Source organism: Urocitellus parryii, chromosome 6 (genome assembly GCF_045843805.1).
Source record: "Urocitellus parryii isolate mUroPar1 chromosome 6, mUroPar1.hap1, whole genome shotgun sequence".
Taxonomy (NCBI): Eukaryota; Metazoa; Chordata; class Mammalia; order Rodentia; family Sciuridae; genus Urocitellus; species Urocitellus parryii.
The window spans coordinates 148,792,146-148,811,166 of record NC_135536.1 but is presented as its reverse complement, the minus strand read 5'-3'; the positions used below and the strand labels follow the sequence as shown (position 1 = coordinate 148,811,166).

Below are 19,021 nucleotides of genomic sequence, written 5' to 3'. Positions count from 1 at the left end.
GGAAGGGGACTGATATGGTCTTCAAGGAGCACAGATTGATTTATTTTGAATTAATATATAATTTTATTAAAAATTCATTGCAAAATAAAAGTAGTCCTTTGAATGTACTACATTTTTACCATGTAACATGGTAAAAAAAAAAAATCAAACTGTTTGAAAAGAGTATTTAATATCGGGTTTTCTTTCTACATGGCATCCCTCTCAGTCCTCCTCCCAAATAGACTTTTTTATTCTTATTTCATTTTTAAATGCCACATAGTAAGTTTACCAATCCAGGGGGTGCAATGTAATATTTCAGTGTCTACCTCATCATGGGGTGTGGAGTTGAACTGGGAAGATCTAACCTCCTTCCCCATCCATCATCATTGTCTTTGGATGGAAGCGTCCCCTTTTCTCTTTTGAGAGCAGCTAACCTGCTTATGGCCTTGTGACTTGGTCACCTGGGGAACCCGGAAGGGAGTGAGCCCAGTGTGGGGGTCGGGAATGAGCGTGTGAGCTGCAGGCCCCAGGCTGGCATCCTGGTGACTGAGGGTGCCTCTCCTCTGCCTGCCACCTTTTCCTCCTGCTCTGCCTGTCCTCCTTGGCACCGTGGCATGTTGTTCCTGGCACATGAGGCAGCCAGGCGGGAATGTCACATTCTTTGAACAGATGTGCGTTCACATTGCTCTGAGCGAACATGGTGGCAAGGCGCGTGGGCGCGTGGGGTGGGCTGCGTGCTTGTTGGGCTGGTGGTGATCAGCCATCGGTGGGATTCTGACTCTGTACTTTCCAACGTTCCTCCCCACAGTGACTGCCTCCGGGTGATGATGGCCGCGTGAGTGTCTGCCATGGCCCACCGGAAGCGCCAGAGCACCACCAGCAGCATGTTGGAACACAGGGCCAGGCCAGGCCCCATCCCCCATGGCCAGGAGCCTGAGAGTGAGGATGCAGAGCTGCCCTTGGAGGGCTATGTGCCCCAGGGCCTGGAGCTGACCACCCTGCGGCCAGAGAGCCCCACACCCGAGGAGCAAGACTGCCACAACCACAGCCCTGATGGGGACTCCAGCTCCGACTATGTGAACAACACCTCTGAGGAGGAGGACTATGATGAGGGGCTCCCCGAGGAGGAGGAGGGCATCACCTACTACATCCGCTACTGCCCAGAGGATGACAGCTACCTGGAGGGCATGGACTGCAACGGGGAGGAGTATGTGGCCCACGGTACACACCCTGTGGACACTGACGAGTGCCAAGAGGCGGTGGAGGAGTGGACAGACTCAGCGGGCCCACACCCCCATGGCCATGGGGCCGAAGGCAGCCAGGACTACCCAGAGAGCCACCTGCCCATCCCAGAGGACGAGCCCTCTGTGCTGGAAGCCCACGTCCAGGAAGATGATGGTCACTACTGTCCCAGCAAAGAGGGCTACCAGGACTATTACCCTTCAGAGGCCAATGGGAATGCAGGGGGTGCTTCCCCGTATCACCTGAGGCGTGGGGATGGGGACCTGGAGGACCAGGAGGAAGACATTGACCAGATTGTGGCTGAGATCAAGATGAGCTTGAGCATGACCAGCATCACCAGTGCCAGCGAGGCGAGCCCTGAGCATATGCCTGAGCCAGGGCCGGGGGACTCCACAGAGGCCTGCCCGCCCAGCGAGGCCAGCTGCGGGCCCAACAGGCATGAGGCAAGGCCCAAGTCGCTGAACCTCCCTCCGGAGTCCAAGCACCCAGGAGACCCCCAGAGAGGCTTCAAGGCCAAGACCAGGACCCCAGAGGAGAGGCCAAAGTGGCCCCAAGAGCAGGTAGGTCTTTCCTGTTCCCAGGGAATGGGGCAGAGGAGCCCAGAGAGCTGTGGTGTAGGCATGGCCGATGGTAAATCTGAGGCTTGGGCAAGGGACTGGGCTGCTTTCCAGTTCAAAATGCAGGCTTCGTTCTTCATTTTCTCAGTTTTTCAGTCACGTTTCAGGGACATTTTGATCACTCTTAAGCTCAACCCTCAAATTCAGGAATATCAGGAAAGTCTTTCATTGAGGGCTGACTGGCAGCTAGTGTCTTCCAGAAGACTCCCTACTCTATCTACCGTGCCAGGAGAGGTTTGATTTCTGTTCCTGTGGATGGCAGAGGAGCATCTGTTTGATGGTCCCCGCCTCCCTGCCTCCCCCAGGTGGTTTCCTGAGGCCAGCAGGGCATTGGTGAGGATGGGGGATTGATGGTGTTCATGCACTGAGCTGACTAATGCCAAGGGTCAACAGCCTAAGTGTGTTTCACAGTGGCCATTGCATCCAGGTTACAAGTCTTCAAAGGCTGCAGGCTTTGGCTTGGTGGGCAGATAGCTATGAATATCCACTCTATTCTGCAAATAATTATTTGAAAGCTTGACAAAGTTGGAGAATAAATGCATGCTGTGAGGCCAATGGATATAAGTATGGCTATATTTTCTTTTAATTATAGCCAAGTAAGCATGTACTGTAATAAACACATTTGAAAAGCTGCCATTCAAAAAAAAATCCACCGTGAGTACATAAAGAAGATACAATTATTAAACCTGTGTAAAGGAACATGTATTTGGTCCATCATGTGGATGGCTTGTATATTTTTAAAATCTTAATTATTTTTTTCCCAGTAGAGTTCATGAGTTTGAAAACACACACACACATACACACACACACACAGTGAAAGGTTGCATTTGGAATTGTGGTTAGATTTCTGGCACTTGCATTTGGTGCCTTTTGTTCTTTCTAAAGATTATCCAGTGTAAGTTCACTCTGGGAGTGTTCCTCTCATTCACAGAAATTCTGCATTCATGGGGGCTACAGATGTCAGGAAAGTGCTGTTATATGCTTGTGGACATTGGGGGAGCTTTCTCTAGAGGTCAGGTGACTCTGGGCCCTGGGTCTGGGCTTTAAGCCAAAATGCTGTCATCTTCCATCAGTAGCTGGCAGAGCCTGAACTTGTCCCCAGCAGTAGTGATGGCACCACAGGGTTGCACAGGATATGTGACGCACTGCATTTTGTTAATAGAAGAGCATCCCTGTCAATGATTTTGTCAAGAGAAAATTATCTTTAGAGCCTGTGGGGAGCAAGTTAGACCTGATCTTTTGCTCCTTTGTGCTTTGTGCTAAACAGATGCTAATTTGAGTGAGACTCTAGGCTGGAGAACTGGGGGATAAATGAAAGGGAATGAATGGAGGATGTTGGCTGTTTAAAAGGGCAGGAGCAGGTGAGGTAGTCCCCAGCCGTTGTGGAGGACCAGAAGGAGGTCTATTCTTCAGAGAAGAGGCATCGAATGGAAAAGCAGGCAGCTTTGGTCCCTAAGCAGAGTGTGTCCTTGAAGCTAATGCTCTTATCCAATACACCGGAAAAGCTCATTTAAGCTGGCTAATGATGTAGAGCTTTTCTGCTTTCATTCATTCACTCACAAACTGTTTCCATCCAGGAAAGAGCCTATCAGTTCCCAACTCAGGGCTGACCAGGTCCCTTATGAACGGGCCTAGTGCTCCTTCTGAGGACTCTATAGGGCCTGGCACATGTGGGCAGGGTCTTCACATCCTGTATTCCCAAGTAGCCCATTTTACACAAGAAACCCTTTGAAATTGGATCCAAAAGAGCCAAAGCTAGAAATGATTGTGAAAGCCAGATTCTGTATGAAGAATATGTGCCAGGTGGTTTGGTGATGCCTTGCTTGAAACCACAGCCCACTTTCCTAAAAGCAATCCTTTGCTTCCTTGTGGACAGCGAAGCTGTTCTGAGAACCAACAAAAGCTTGGTCTAAGACAGGTGCTCAGGGTATCACTTGAGTCCTAAGCCCACCTCTCTGTTCCTAGTGTCATCCATGCAGTTAGCGTTAGCATTGCCTAGATTTGAGACTGAGACAAAAAAAAAAAAAAAAGAATCTGCAAAGAGGAAGGGCAATGTTGGCCTTTTATTTTATTTTTTATATATATATTTTTAGTTGTAGTTGGACACATATCTTTATTTATTTATATGTGGTGCTGAGGATTGAACCCAGAGCCTCGCACGTACTAGGCGAGTGCTCCACTGCTGAGCCACAAACCAGCCCCGAATTTTGGTCTTTTAGACTGTCACTTTTTAAAGTGTGGCCATGGCCTATCCACACAGCATCACTGGGGTGGCCCACCCCAGAACTTCTGAGTCCTAATATGCATTTCAAGGAAATGCAACGTTTTGAGAATTCAGTTGGAGGAAAATTGCATAACCTCCCTCTCCACCCTTTTATTTATTGTAAAACTTGAAAAATTAAGTCACAGATACATTTTAAGAGGATAAGTTGAGTATCCCTAATCTCAAAATCCAAAATACCACAAAATGTAAATCTTTTTAGAGTACCAACCTGATGCTACTAGTGCAAAATTCCATACTTTACCTCCTGAGATGGCTCACAGTCATAATGCAGGCGCATTCAAAAATACTGTGTAAAATTTCCTTCAGGCTTTGTGTAAAATGTGTGCATGAAGCATAAATGATTTTCATGCTTAGCCTTAGGTTTCATCCCCAAAGAATCTCCTTAATGTATATGCAGATTTTCCACAATCTGAAAAAATCCCAAATCTAAAACACCCAAATCCCAAGCATTTTGGATAAGGGATACTCAACCTGTACTGAATAGCGTCTATTTAGTCATTGCCTCCATGACTACTTACTAGTATAAATAGAGGTTGAAATGGGAATATAAAAACTACATTTCTGATAGTCCCTGCCACCCCAACAGACCAGCTATTTTAATTTTTCTCTGTTCTTTTTTAGATTATAGAACATAAATAAATACATAGCAGTCATTATATCCCAGCAGTAATTTTGTCATCCGGCTTTTAAAAATCAGACATGTCATAAAATGTTTCTCCATATTGCCACATAATTTTCATGGTTATTTTTAGTGACCTTTTAATCTTTCATTTGGATGATGTGCCATATAATTTATTTGTCTACACACACAGCCATTAGCATGCAGGTTCAAGGTGGCATTTTTCCTTATATGTAAGAAAATAGCTATACAAACTGTGCTTTTTATGGTGCATTACCTAAGGATAAATTCCTGTGTTCCACATCAGTGTTGACTATTTCCCCCCAAACAAAGTACAGTTTGATCCTTATTATCCATGGGTTCCGTATTTGTGAATTTGCAGTCTTGCTGAAATCTATTTGAAACTCTAAAGTCAGTTCTCATGACACTTTTGTGGTCATTTGCAAATATGGACAAAGACAAAAAAATTTGAGTCACCTGCTCACATGTCTCCAGCTGAGACTGAGCAAGGCTTTGTGCTATTGTTTTTCTTCTCATGCTATAAACTTTTCATGATATATTTGGTACCTTTTTTGGGTTTATGTTTTTTGTGGGTTTTGTTGGTGATTTTTTTTGTTGGTGGTGGTGATAAAATGACCCCCAGAGCAGTGCTGAAGTGCTGTCCAGGGCTCCTAAAGTACAAGAAGGCTGTGAGGTACCTCATGGAGAAAACAAGTGTGCATTTGATGACTTTATTCAGGCATGAGTTATGACTGTTGGCCCTGAAAGCAATGTTAAGGAGTCAACAACAATGAGGTGCGTCCAAAACAAGAGAAAGGAAATATATCGATCCACATATCTAGCCACTCTAGAACATGTTAAAGTAGCATCTATAATGTGTGATGCAATTATGAAAAAGACATAAATATGGCTAAATTTGCAGATTGATGGAGATGATAACCAACTTTAATAAAGCCTAATGGACAGGCTGAAAGTCTAAGAAATGTGTGGTCTTATGATCCAGGGTTGGGGATGGTGGGCTCATCTCAGCTAGTGTTTGGCTGTAAAGAAATACTGCATGTAATTATTTGTAAGAAATATCTATATTCAATGGAGTTCCTTTAAACAGAAAAAATACATAAAACAAGGTTCTGTGCTAATGGGTAGACAAAATGTGACTGGAGGCTTACAGGAACATAACTGTATATCTGCCTCAGGAGCAATAATTTAGTGTTCACTAATTCAATATTTGTGGCAATTTGGCAAAACAGAACTACCATGAATGAAAAATTGACTGTATGGTTGCCCCTCAGCATTCCAGGTGGATTGGTTCCAGGACTCCTGTGAGTACCCAAATCAGTACAGACTCCTTACATAAGTTTTATATGTTGTATTTGCATATAAACTACATCCTCTTGTATACTTTGAATCATCTCTAGATAACTTAAAATACCTAATATGTTGTAAAAGCTGTGTAAATAGTTGTTATACTTTCTCATTTAGTGAAATAATGACAAGAAAAAAAAGTTATTATGCGTTCAAAAACAGGTGCAGGGTTTTCTTTTTCCCCCTGAATATTTTTAGTTTGCAGCTGGTTGAGTCCCCAGATATGGAACTTAGATGCAGAGGGTCAGCTGTATTTGGTTGGCAAATGATTTTGGGAAATTTTAAAAACTTTCCTCTTCTTAGAACTTCATTCATTGCTTGCACATCTCCTGCATTAATTCCCTGAATCACTGTACTGACTGGCCAGCATGCCTGAATATTCTGGATCATTATTCCCTTTTCTCTCTTTGTGTGACCTAGTCTCACATCCTAGGAGATGGATGGCCAAGACACATGAACTTCTCAGACCTCTCCTGTATGGCTCAATTCTAGTATAATTAGACATCAACCTCAAATGGTGGTGATGGGACCATATCCTTGTCACCATTGGAAACCTTTGCCTCTGCATTTCTTTCTTTTTTTCTTTCTGGAAAGTCCATGGGTTACAGTGAGGTGACAGTGGTGGTGGTGACTGTAGCACCATATGAAGAGTTTTATATATGATTTCAGGAACTTCTAGGACAACCCAAAGATATAGGAACAAGGGTTAGTCCCATGGGACAACTGGTGCATTTGATCCCTATGTGGGATAAGTACTTCACCTTTGGTTAGAGTGTAGGAGGGCTAAACAGACTGTGTTTCACCCAAACTTATGTCTGTAGCCACAGCACTATGTAGCCCTTGACAGGCCTCCACAAAAGATAATGTTTGAAAATGTCTCACAGTGTGCCTGTAAGTCCAGCAGCCTGTGAGTGGGCTAGTATCCATAGCCTGTGATGGCTGCTTCTGCCCAGTTGTGAATTTTCTTGGTATTAAAAGGCTTGCCATGCTCTGCTATTTGCAGCAAGTATGTCATGGCACCAGTGAGGTGACTGGTAGACATTGAGGCTCCAGTCTTAAAAATGAGCCAAACTTAGGTTCTGACATGTCCTGATTTCATGAGGGCTCACGACACAGCTCAAACAAGTCTAATAGAAATGATTCACATGACATTTTTCTTAATTTTATGGAGCTGTGTTGACATGAATTACTGATTTTTTTTTTATGTGCAGGCATTAAAGAATACATGAGTTAGGACCAGCCAGGCTGTATTAATTGTCTCAATGAAAGTGGCATGTCCATTCCTACCATTGTGGTCCTCTGCTGTCCTGCAGTGAGGTGTGAAAGTGAGGGAGGACCTCAGCCAGGTACCTGTAACCTGGCTCTTCTCTCACTGCTCCAGAGTTAAGCTTTGGGGACCTGACAAGCCACTGGGGCACCTCCTTGGAAAAGAGCAGGTTGCTGATTCATGCTTCACCTGGACTGCCCACCTGTGTTCCTGGGGGGCACTGTAAGGACATCTCTGTCTGGCACCAAAAATTCTGTTCTTGTGGGTCTGTGGCATGGCCTGAGATAGCAGGTGCTTTGAGTGCCTCTGGGTGGTCTACTAAGCATGGCCTGTTTTGGAGTCCCTGTCCCTCCTTTCTTCTTCACCTATAACCTTATGCAGTCTATCATCAGATATCTGAAAAGGTCTGCTCTGAACCAGAAATTCTGCCCTTAGAGATTCATTCCTTTGGACCCTGGGGATTTCCGGGGCTACAGGCATTCCCAGTACAGGACCTCAATGATTCAGTTGGAAGTATTTGATTTACACAAAAGTTGTGTTCTGCAGTTCTATACTTTGGGCCTGCAAACCAAATACGAATTTTGATTTTTGGAGTGTTCATGACTTTTGTTTATCACCTGTGCTTTCTATAAAGAATGCTCTGATAATAGCAAAAGAAGTTAAAATTTAGGGCTGGGGTTGTGACCCAGTGGTAAAGCGCTTAACTCACACATGTGAAGCACTGGGTTTGATCCTCAGCTCCATATAAAAATAAATAAATTAATTAAAGATATTGTGTTCATCTATAATTAAAAATATTTTTTAAGTTAAAATTTAAAAAAAAAAAAGGAGATCGGCTGAATTCAAGCTCCCGTTCGCCTGCTTCCCGCAGACAAACAGCTGTGACTCAGCACTGATCCATCTGGCTGAAACAACTGGTCGGCCCTTCTGATCCTATGGAGGTAAATGCCTACCGAGCCTTCATAGGTAGCGGCCACAGGTTTGAAACGGGGCTTGGGAGAGACAGTAAGGACCCACCCGTTGCATTGGTCACCCGGCAAAGGGAAACGAACTGTCGCCATTTGCAAGAGATACCACCATGGCAGAGAACTGACGTCATCAGATTGCGGCGGAGGAGATAACTTCATTGAATCCTGCGGCTACAGCACATGGATCCTTCTCAAAAATAGACCATATATTATGCCATAGGGCAACCCTCAGTAAATATAAAGGGGTGGAGATAATACCATGCATTTTATCTGATCATAATGGAATGAAACTGGAAATCAATGATAAAAGAAGGAAGGAAAAATCCTACGTCACATGGAAAATGAACAATATGTTACTGAATGATCAATGGGTTACAGAAGACATAAAGGAGGAAATCAAAAAATTCTTAGAGATAAATGAAACTACAGACACAACATATCGGAATCTATGGGACACAATGAAAGCAGTTTTAAGAGGAAAATTCATCGCCTGGTGGTCATTCCTCAAAAAAAGAAAAAACCAACAAATAAATGAGCTCACACTTCATCTAAAAGCCCTAGAAAAGGAAGAGCAAAACAACAGCAAATGTAGCAGAAGGCAAGAAATAATTAAAATCACAGCAGAAATCAATGAAATTGAAACAAAAGAAACTATTGAAAAAATTAACAAAACTAAAAGTTGGTTCTTCGAAAAAATAAATAAGATCGACAGACCTTTAGCCATGCTAACGAAGAGAAGAAGAGAGAAAACTCAAATTACTAACATACGGGATGAAAAAGGCAATATCACAACAGATGCTACAGAAATACAGAAGACAATTAGAAATTATTTTGAAAACCTATATTCCAATAAAATAGAAGATAGTGAAGACATCGATAAATTTCTTAAGTCTTATGATTTGCCCAGACTGAGTCAGGAGGATACACACAATTTGAACAGACCAATATCAATGGATGAAATTGAAGAAGCCATCAAAAGACTACCAACCAAGAAAAGCCCAGGACCGGATGGGTATACAGCGGAATTTTACAAAACCTTTAAAGAAGAATTAATACCAATACTTTTCAAGTTATTTCAGGAAATAGAAAAAGAGGGAGCTCTTCCAAATTCATTCTATGAGGCCAACATCACCCTGATTCCGAAACCAGACAAAGACACCTCAAAGAAAGAAAACTACAGACCAATATCTCTAATGAACCTAGATGCAAAAATCCTCAATAAAATTCTGGCAAATCGAATACAAAAACACATCAAAAAAATTGTGCACCATGATCAAGTAGGATTCATCCCTGGGATGCAAGGATGGTTCAATATATGGAAATCAATAAATGTTATTCACCACATCAATAGACTTAAAGATAAGAACCATATGATCATCTCGATAGATGCAGAGAAAGCATTAGACAAAGTACAGCATCCCTTTATGTTCAAAACATTAGAAAAACTAGGGATAACAGGAACTTACCTTGACATTGTAAAAGCTATCTATGCTAAGCCTCAGGCTAGCATCATTCTGAATGGACAAAAGTTAAAGGCATTCCCTCTAAAATCTGAAACAAGACAGGGATGCCCTCTATCACCACTTCTATTCAATATAGTTCTCAAAATACTGGCCAGAGCAATTAGACAGACGAAAGAAATTAAAGGCATAAAAATAGGAAAAGAAGAACTTAAATTATCACTATTTGCAGATGACATGATTCTATACCTAGAAAACCCAAAAGGGTCTACAAAGAAACTACTAGAACTAATAAATGAATTCAGCAAAGTGGCAGGATATAAAATCAACACGCATAAATCAAAGGCATTTCTGTATATCAGCGACAAAACTTCTGAAATGGAAATGAGGAAAAACACTCTATTCACAATATCCTCAAAAAAATAAAATACTTGGGAATCAACCTAACAAAAGAGGTGAAAGACTTATACAATGAAAACTACAGAACCCTAAAGAGAGAAGTAGAAGAAGATCTTAGAAGATGGAAAAATATACCCTGTTCATGGATAGGCAGAACTAACATTATCAAAATGGCGATATTACCAAAAGTTCTCTATAGGTTTAATGCAATGCCAATCAAAATCCCAACGGCATTTCTTGTAGAAATAGATAAAGCAATCATGAAATTCATATGGAAAAATAAAAGACCCAGAATAGCAAAAGCAATTCTAAGCAGGAAGTGTGAATCAGGCGGTATAGCGATACCAGATTTCAAACTATATTACAGAGCAATAGTGACAAAAACAGCATGGTACTGGTACCAAAACAGGCGGGTGGACCAATGGTATAGAATAGAGGACACAGAGACTAATCCACAAAGTTACAACTATCTTATATTTGATAAAGGGGCTAAAAGCATGCAATGGAGGAAGGATAGCATCTTCAACAAATGGTGTTGGGAAAACTGGAAATCCATATGCAACAAAATGAAACTGAATCCCTTTCTCTCGCCATGCACAAAAGTTAACTGAAAATGGATCAAGGAGCTTGATATCAAATCAGAGACTCTGCGTCTGATAGAAGAAAAAGTTGGCTCCGATCTACATATTGTGGGGTCAGGCTCCAAATTCCTTAATAGGACACCCATAGCACAAGAGTTAACAACAAGAATCAACAAATGGGACTTACTTAAACTAAAAAGTTTTTTCTCAGCAAGAGAAACAATAAGAGAGGTAAATAGGGAGCCTACATCCTGGGAACAAATTTTTACTCCTCACACTTCAGATAGAGCCCTAATATCCAGAGTATACAAAGAACTCAAAAAATTAGACAATAAGATAACAAATAACCCAATCAACAAATGGGCCAAGGACCTGAACAGACACTTCTCAGAGGAGGATATACAATCAATCAACAAGTACATGAAAAAATGCTCACCATCTCTAGCAGTCAGGGAAATGCAAATCAAAACCACCCTAAGATACCATCTCACTCCAGTAAGATTGGCAGCCACTATGAAGTCAAACAACAACAAGTGCTGGTGAGGATGTGGAGAAAAGGGTACTCTTGTACATTGCTGGTGGGACTGCAAATTGGTGCGGCCAATTTGGAAAGCAGTTTGAAGATTCCTGGGAAAGCTGGGAATGGAACCACCATTTGACCCTGCTATTGCCCTTCTCAGACTATTCCCTGAAGACCTTAAAAGAGCATGCTACAGGGATGCTGCCACATCGATGTTCATAGCAGCACAATTCACAATAGCTAGACTGTGGAACCAACCCAGATTCCCTTCAATAGATGAATGGATAAAAAAAATGTGGCATCTATACACAATGGAGTACTATGCAGCAATAAAAAATGACGAAATCATAGAATTTGCAGGGAAATGGATGGCACTAGAGCAGATTATGCTTAGTGAAGCTAGTCAATCCCTAAAAAACAAATACCAAATGTCTTCTTTGATATAATGAGAGCAACTATGAACAGAGAGGGAGGAAAAGCAGGAAGAAAAGATTAACATTAAACAGAGACATGAGATGGGAGGGAAAGGGAGAGAAAAGGGAAATTGCATGGAAATGAAGGGAGACCCTCATTGCTATACAAAATTACATATAAGAGGTTGAGAGGGGAATGGGAAAATAAACAAGGAGAGACATGAATTACAGTAGATGGGGTAGAGAGAGAAGATGGGAGGGGAGGGAAGGGGGGATAGTAGGGGATAGGAAAGGTAGCAGAATACAACAATTACTAATTGGGCATTATGTAAAATTGTGGATGTGTAACCGACGTGATTCTGCAATCTGCATTTGTGGTAAAATTGGGAGTTCATAACCCACTTCAATCTAATGTATGAAATATGATATGTCAAGAGCTTTGTAATGTTGTGAACAACCAATAAAAATTAAAAAAAGAAAAAAAAATTTTAAAAAAAGAAGAAGAAAAGAAAATCAATACATCATAGTCATTTAATACAACAGTTAAAGTGAGACATGCCACAGGGCCCTGAGCCACATTGAACTCACAAGTGTCCATTACTGCTTAGTGTAGAGATTCTTTGTGATCTGGCATTTGATTGAGAATTGTTTTGCAAAGGACTCTTCAAGATTGTGATAGGAATACAAGTACCAAATGGGCAGACAAAATGCTAAATGTACAGGTAACCTTGACCAGTCCCCTAGTTCTGAGGCAGTGGCACCTTGTATATTCTGGGCCCCATTTGGTGACATGTGAAGCAAGTCTTAGCTCCCACTTTAAAAAAGAGGATGGAAAGAGGAGTGCTGTGTGGTTTTTGGTACGTAGGGACCCCCCCTCCATTGGTATGCAGTGGGGTAGCAGGAGTCCATAAGGGGGAGGCCACGCAAAGAAGGGATTGGAGGGTTGCATTATATCTAGGAGGGAGTCTTCTGTCCATACCTGTTGTACAGGTAAGATGGAGCTGGGGAAAGAGTTTGCAGTTGGTGCTGAGTACAGGGGTTTTCAGGGATATGGGCATGACCCAATCAGAGGAATTTCCTTCCCAGCTCCCTGCACCTTGGTAGAATTCAGCTTGCTTCGTCCCTCCCACAGCCCACCACCATGTTCTGCTGCCCTCCCCGTCCTTTGCCCACCTGGGGCATCAGACCAAGAACTTCTGAATCTGTCCATGGGAGAGATGTTCTGTGCCCCATGTTGCCTGCACAGAGCCCTTTCCCAGACCCTCCTTTCCCAGAAATGTGAGAGGTGACCTCTGCACCTACCTTTATTAATTCCCAGGACTGCTTTGAAAAATAAAATCTTGCGGCCACAGCCTTCAGGTTGCTGTTAGCCCCTCAGCTTGCTCTAAGCTTTCAGCCTGATTTTTTTTTTCACGTATTTGCTGAGCCAGCAAAACTGCCAAACTTGATTTTTTTTTTTTAAGAAGCCTTTTGATGACTTATTACCAGCAGTTGTTATTATTATTAGGGAGCAGTTTATTTAGCAGATTGCTTATAGGGCTTTTAAACCTAATGAAAGCCAGGGTTTCTAAATGAGTATTTCATTTTTTAAAAGACTTAATTAACTAATTTATATTTATAATTTTGATTTTACATATTTGTGGCTATAGTGTAATAATTTAATCAGGTATACAATGTGCAATGATTGAATCAGGGTAGTTAGCATTACCAACTCCTTAAGTATTTTTAAAATATTTCCAATTAACAGGTACTAATAGGTCAGATCGTATAAAGCCCTTTCACTAATAGTCATCTGGAAAGTACCCTCTTGGTCCTTGGAGAGTGTGCAGAGTGCAGTGGTTAGGAATACAGGTGCTAAGGCTCACAAGCCTGGACTCCATCCTGTTGCAGTAGTTACAGATCTAGAACATTCCAGTTCTATTACCTACCACTCGTGGGCTGGTGGGGGGAGGCTTCTCTGGATCTGGGTCTGAGTGGATGGTAAGGGGCATGCAGTGCTTGCCCAGAGGATGATAGACTGTAGTTTATGGGAATCTCTTTTTGGGTGGGGGAGGCAGTTTGGCTACAGACTATGCTGGGCAGGACTAGGGACACTAGTGAAGCAAGATGGTGACACAGGGAGGGCTAAGCTCAGCTGGTAAGACAGCTCAGGAGGAAGAACCAGGACAGGCTAGGGCTGCTGAGGAGCTGATGGAGTGGAGTGGCTGCCACTGGTGTCCTCAAGTTCTTCCCTCTCTGCAAGCCTCTCAAGGGAGTGGCTTCTCCCCCGTAGGGGATGGGGGTGGGGGGTAGATTCTGATCTACTCCCCATCTTAGGGACATCCTCAGCCTTTTTCTGCTTTGCAGTTGTGATTTGAGGGATACAAGACACCCCCTCAGCTCCCATGGCAGTTCTGATTTTCTTACACCCAGTTTCAAGTTGAAAATGAGCTAAGAACTCTCGGCTTGTTTTCCAGGCAAATATGTTGTGCTGGGGACCCAATGTCCATCACTAATTCCACGTGCTGCCTAAAGCTTTCTTAAGCTTGTGCAACTTCTCCCTGGTTTGCTCTCATAAAGCCCACTCTCCTCAAAGTCCACTCCCTGCCAGTCTGCCCCTGAGTCCCACGCTGGCCGGCTCTGCATCTCCTCCAGTCCAGCTGGGGATGCCAAGATGAAAATGGCATAGTCCTGCATTTCCAAACTCTTTCTGGAGGGAGACAGACATGAAGAGACTTCTCTCCCACCTATTGCATCCAGCTGGGACTGGGAACTCAGGAGAGATGCCCACTCAGCTTGGGTGTTCCAGGCAAGCTTTGGGGATAGACTCCAGAGCCTGTGAGAAGCAGAGTGGCTCTGGGACGTTGAGAAATCAGCCAGTAAAGTGAGACTGACCATGGAAGTGCCTGTGTGTCCTCAGCATGGAGTGGGACTAGAACTGTGATGGGGCTGTGATTTCCAAAAGAGGATAAGGGAAAGCAGAGGACCTGGGTTGAAGATAATGGGTGGGAGTAGGAGGGAGAAGGGCCATTGGAGATGAGGAAGGGAGCTAGGAGAAAATTGGGGCATAGGAGCTGAGAGGTAGAGACATCAGGAAGGCCAAGTGCAGCAGGGCAGGTGGGGGGTTATCTTTCTGGGATGAAAGCACTTTTTGACTATGGCTGCTGGGGTCTGGGGTAGCCTGAGGCAGGTCTGGTGGATTGGGAGGGCAGAGAGTTGCTCTTGAGAATGGAAGAGGGAGATGGGTGTTGTCTGTAGGAACATATAGGGAAAGACCTAAGAATGTGCTAGCAAGGAAAGGACAGTCACTGGGTGTGACTCAAATGCACTCCTTTTCTAATGGTGTATATCTAGGGCAGATTGTCGGGGATGAAAGGGCCCAAGGCAGGGAGCTGGCCTGTGTGAAACTCCCTCTCTTTGCTCCTGGAGGTGCTTGGGCTTCCCATCATTGGACCCTTGCAGCACCTCACATGTATAAGAGCCTAGAGAGACAGACATCCAGCTGACAAAGTTGGCTAGTCACATGACATTCCCTGGGAAGTACAGGGCTCCATGGAAGAATTTCTAGAAACATTATCTGTTTGGGAAGAAAGCCCACACAGCTGAACATTAGATGTAGAAATGCATACTGTTGTATGTGTACAGTCACTGAGATGTGATGGCATGACATGGCAGTCATGGGATTTTTACCAAATAGCATTCAGTTTACAGTCAATGCTAATCAATGACTAAGAAAGGCATGGGCCTATGCTAATAGGGGGCTCATCAAATATAACTCCCAACCCTATGTCAGATAACAGCATGGATGGTGCAGGAACACTAAGCACAACTCAGACACTTGAAAAGGAGTGTTTTGAGGGAGGAAATGGTGCATCCTGAAGCAAATGGTAACTTCCAAAAGCTGCCAAGTCCAGGTTTGTAGCCAATCCCACCATCGACCTTCACAGAAGAGAAGCTGGCCTTTCTTCACCTGAGACCAAGCCGAGGCCTGTACAGTTGGAATTGAAGGATGTTCAGCACTAGCAGTGCAAAGTCTCATTGTCCAGGTCCTCTGGTTTCAACAGCTAACGTGTGACCCAGGTCTGCATCTGGCCCTGGTCCGTTTAAGAGGCATTAGATGGGAGGAGGCTGCTCCATAAGAGTAGCTCAGGGCAAGATACTGCTGTTGGGGAGGCATTGCCGGTTCACCTGCCTCTCTCCTAGGTATGCCCTCCTCTTTCCTTTGGCCCATACAAGTGGCTTCTTGCAAGTGGCTTCTGATTCCACCTTGGAGATTTGTCTGTCCACTCTAATTTCTATTGCAGCGCTACCCCTGCCCCTGACACTTCACGCCCAGCCTTTGAGTTCCCTGCTTTTCCTCAAGGCAGCCCTTAGTACCAGCTGGGAGGTGTCAGTTCCTGACCTTCACTTTGAGTGCTCTGGGTTCATCTACTTTGGACCCTCATGCACTCCTATGCCAACTCCCCCACCCAGCATCTTCTTTGTGACCACCCCACACCCAGGCTAAGGCCTCTGCACTCCTGTGGTCACCCCTTCTTTCTTTTTAGACACTGAAAATAGAAACTCTTTCTTGCTTAATATCTTATCAATATTTAATGTCAACCTCCCTTTTAAACGCCAAGAAGAATGAAACAGAATGAATTAACTCAGGGAATTCCATCACCTGGAGTCTGAGCATAGGCAGAGATCATGTGGGCTGGTAAGATTTTCAGGCATTTGTGGAAGGATTGTTTGTTGCTCTGTGCCACAGTCATAGTAATGAAGTATGAAAGAAAAGGCTTTTTTACATACAATAGGATATTATTCGGCCTTAAAAAGGAAAGAAATTCTGACATTTGCTATTACATGGATGACCCTTGAAGACATTGTGCTAAGATTAGCTGGATGGAAAAATTGCAAGTGTTTGCAATCAGCTAGTAGATCCATTGGCAGTGAAATGTGCTAAGTGAAATGTGCCAGTCACAAAAGGATAAATAAGGGTGAATCCACTTATGAGAAGCCTAGAGTAGACAAATTCATAGAGACAGAAAGTAGAATGGTGTTTCCAGGGGCCTGGGAGAGGGGAGTGGAGTGTCAGTGTTTAATGTCTGCAACGTTTCAGTTTTGCAAGAGTTCTACAGATGGGTGGTGGGTGCTGGATGCACATCAGTATGAATGTGCATACACCTAAAAGTGGTTAAAATGGTTAATTTCAGGTTATGTTTATTTACCATAATAAAAGAAAAAAAAGCAAAGAAAAAGTTTTGGGTCCTTTGACTTTCTTGAGCCAATTTGGATCATCTAAAACCCAGTTGAATCATCTAAAACCAAGTTGAGCCCATATGATACTGTGTGTAAGCAGTATCATGCAAACAAACAAAACTATTCGTTCTGCCAATCAGAATGAATTTGGTCCATCCACAGTAGAGAGGAGGTAGCCACCCCATTTGGGCTGTGGACCCTGGTGTGGTGTGGTCACAAGATGTGGGTCCACACATCTCTGGGAAGTTTCAGGAAGATGTAAAAGCTAAAATGAATCATGAGTAGCACATCACACCTTGAGTGGGAAGAGGAATCTTCCTTTCTCTGCTTCTAGGTCTTGTTCAGTACCGAACATGATTCCATCTTGGCAGGAATATCAGGAACAAAAGTGATTAAAACTCTTGGGACTATTTACATAAATCATAGGCTCCTGGCTTATTGTAAAGTGGTTGAGGTCATACCTTTTAGTATCATTAAAATAAATGTATATGCCTTGACTTATGATGGGGTCATATTTCAATAAACCCATAAATCATATATTGAAAATATCATTAAGTCCAAAATGCATCGCCTACTCCTGAGCTACTGAACATCACAGCTTAGCCACACAGCACACTAGAGAGTGTTGTTTGGTTCCCCTCCGGATGGCACAGCTGATGGGAGCTGTGGCTGGCTGCTGCTGCCTGGCATCGTGAGAGACCATTGGACTGCAGAGCCCACAGCCCCGGAAAAGATTCAAATTCAAAATTAAAAGTAGTTTCTACTAAACAGTATTGCTTTCACACCATTATAAAATAAAAGAAGCAAAAGTCTAAACATCGTAAATCAAGAACCATCTACCATTACAATCACTGCTAATGCTACTATTCTCTGTCCTTTCCCACAAGTTTAAGAAAAACAAATATGTCACTGTAGATAGTCATAAAAGTTAAGCAGGGAGATTTAGTAGTACCTAACTGAAATATTGGAGTCTTCTTTGTATATTAACAAGTGAAACTTGTTTCTCAAATTCTGAATCCTAGGTCTTTGTTTTAATGTCTGCAGCCGTAGGCAGCGCCTCTGAGTCTAAACGCAGCTGTTTGTTATTTAGGATTTAGAACTAATTCTATTGACTGAAACAAAGGACTCCTTTTCCTATTAGGAGAACAGAGATCTTGTACTAGCAATTCCACGCTGGGCATGACAGCCTGCACAGACTTGTCGAAGTTAAATACAGAAAATGCCCCCTGGAAATTGAAGTCCAATATTGACTTAGTACTGGACATTTACTTTCCTTTTGACTGGGGCACCTTTGTTTCATTCCTTTTTCATATGTCAAGCTAGTTTTCTCAGAATGTGTGTACAGGGCTCAAGGATAAGTGAGGGGCAGCTAGGGGGATTCAGAAGATGTCCCAGGTCAGACCCTCAGGAGAACCACAGGCTCGAGCTGCCAATAAAGCCAAGTGATTGCTTTTTAGCTCTGGTGGGTTGTTGTCATTCAACTCCACGTACATGGGCTTTCTTGCTTTTAGATTAGCCAGATGGAAAAATTGCAAGTACTTGCAGCCAGCTAGTAGATCCATTGGCAGAAGGATTATGGAGATTATTATTTTTTATTTTATTTTTTACAGAGCTGGGGATCAAACCTAAGGCCTTGCACATGCTACACATCTGCTGTACCATGGAGCTATCCCTGCTGACCCCCATATTTAAAAAATTGTAGTAATAGATACATAACACAAAATTAGTTATTGTAAATATTTTTAAAGTGAACGATTCAATGACCTTTAGTACAGTGCTGTGCAAGCGCCACCACTGTCTACTTCCAGAATGTTTTCATCACTCCAAAAGAAGATTCATTTTCTGTTAAGCAGTCACTCCCTAGTGTTCCCACCCTCTCCTGGGATTTGCCTATTTGTTGTATGTCATATCAATTCAGTTGTATAATCTGTAGCCTTTTGAGTCTGGCTTCTTTCACTTAACAGGTTTTCCAGGTTCATCCATGTTGTAGTGGGTGTCGATACTTCATTCCTTGTGGGGTTCTGAACGATACCCCATAGGATGGATAGACCACATTATGTTCTTCCTTTCACCTGCTGCTGGACATT

At 43.1% G+C, this 19,021-nt stretch overlaps 1 protein-coding gene across 4 annotated transcripts in view; it reads left to right on the top strand.

The window, feature by feature from the left end:
* The first annotated feature begins 827 nt into the window (after positions 1–827).
* Apba2 (amyloid beta precursor protein binding family A member 2) overlaps positions 828–19,021 on the top strand; it is a 67,432-nt gene continuing 49,238 nt past the window's right edge. For all 4 annotated transcript variants that reach the window (XM_077799949.1, XM_077799948.1, XM_077799950.1 and 1 more), the window contains exon 1: positions 828–1,781. In XM_077799949.1, coding sequence (XP_077656075.1) covers positions 828–1,781 — 954 coding nt within the window. The remainder of the gene's footprint in view (positions 1,782–19,021) is intronic.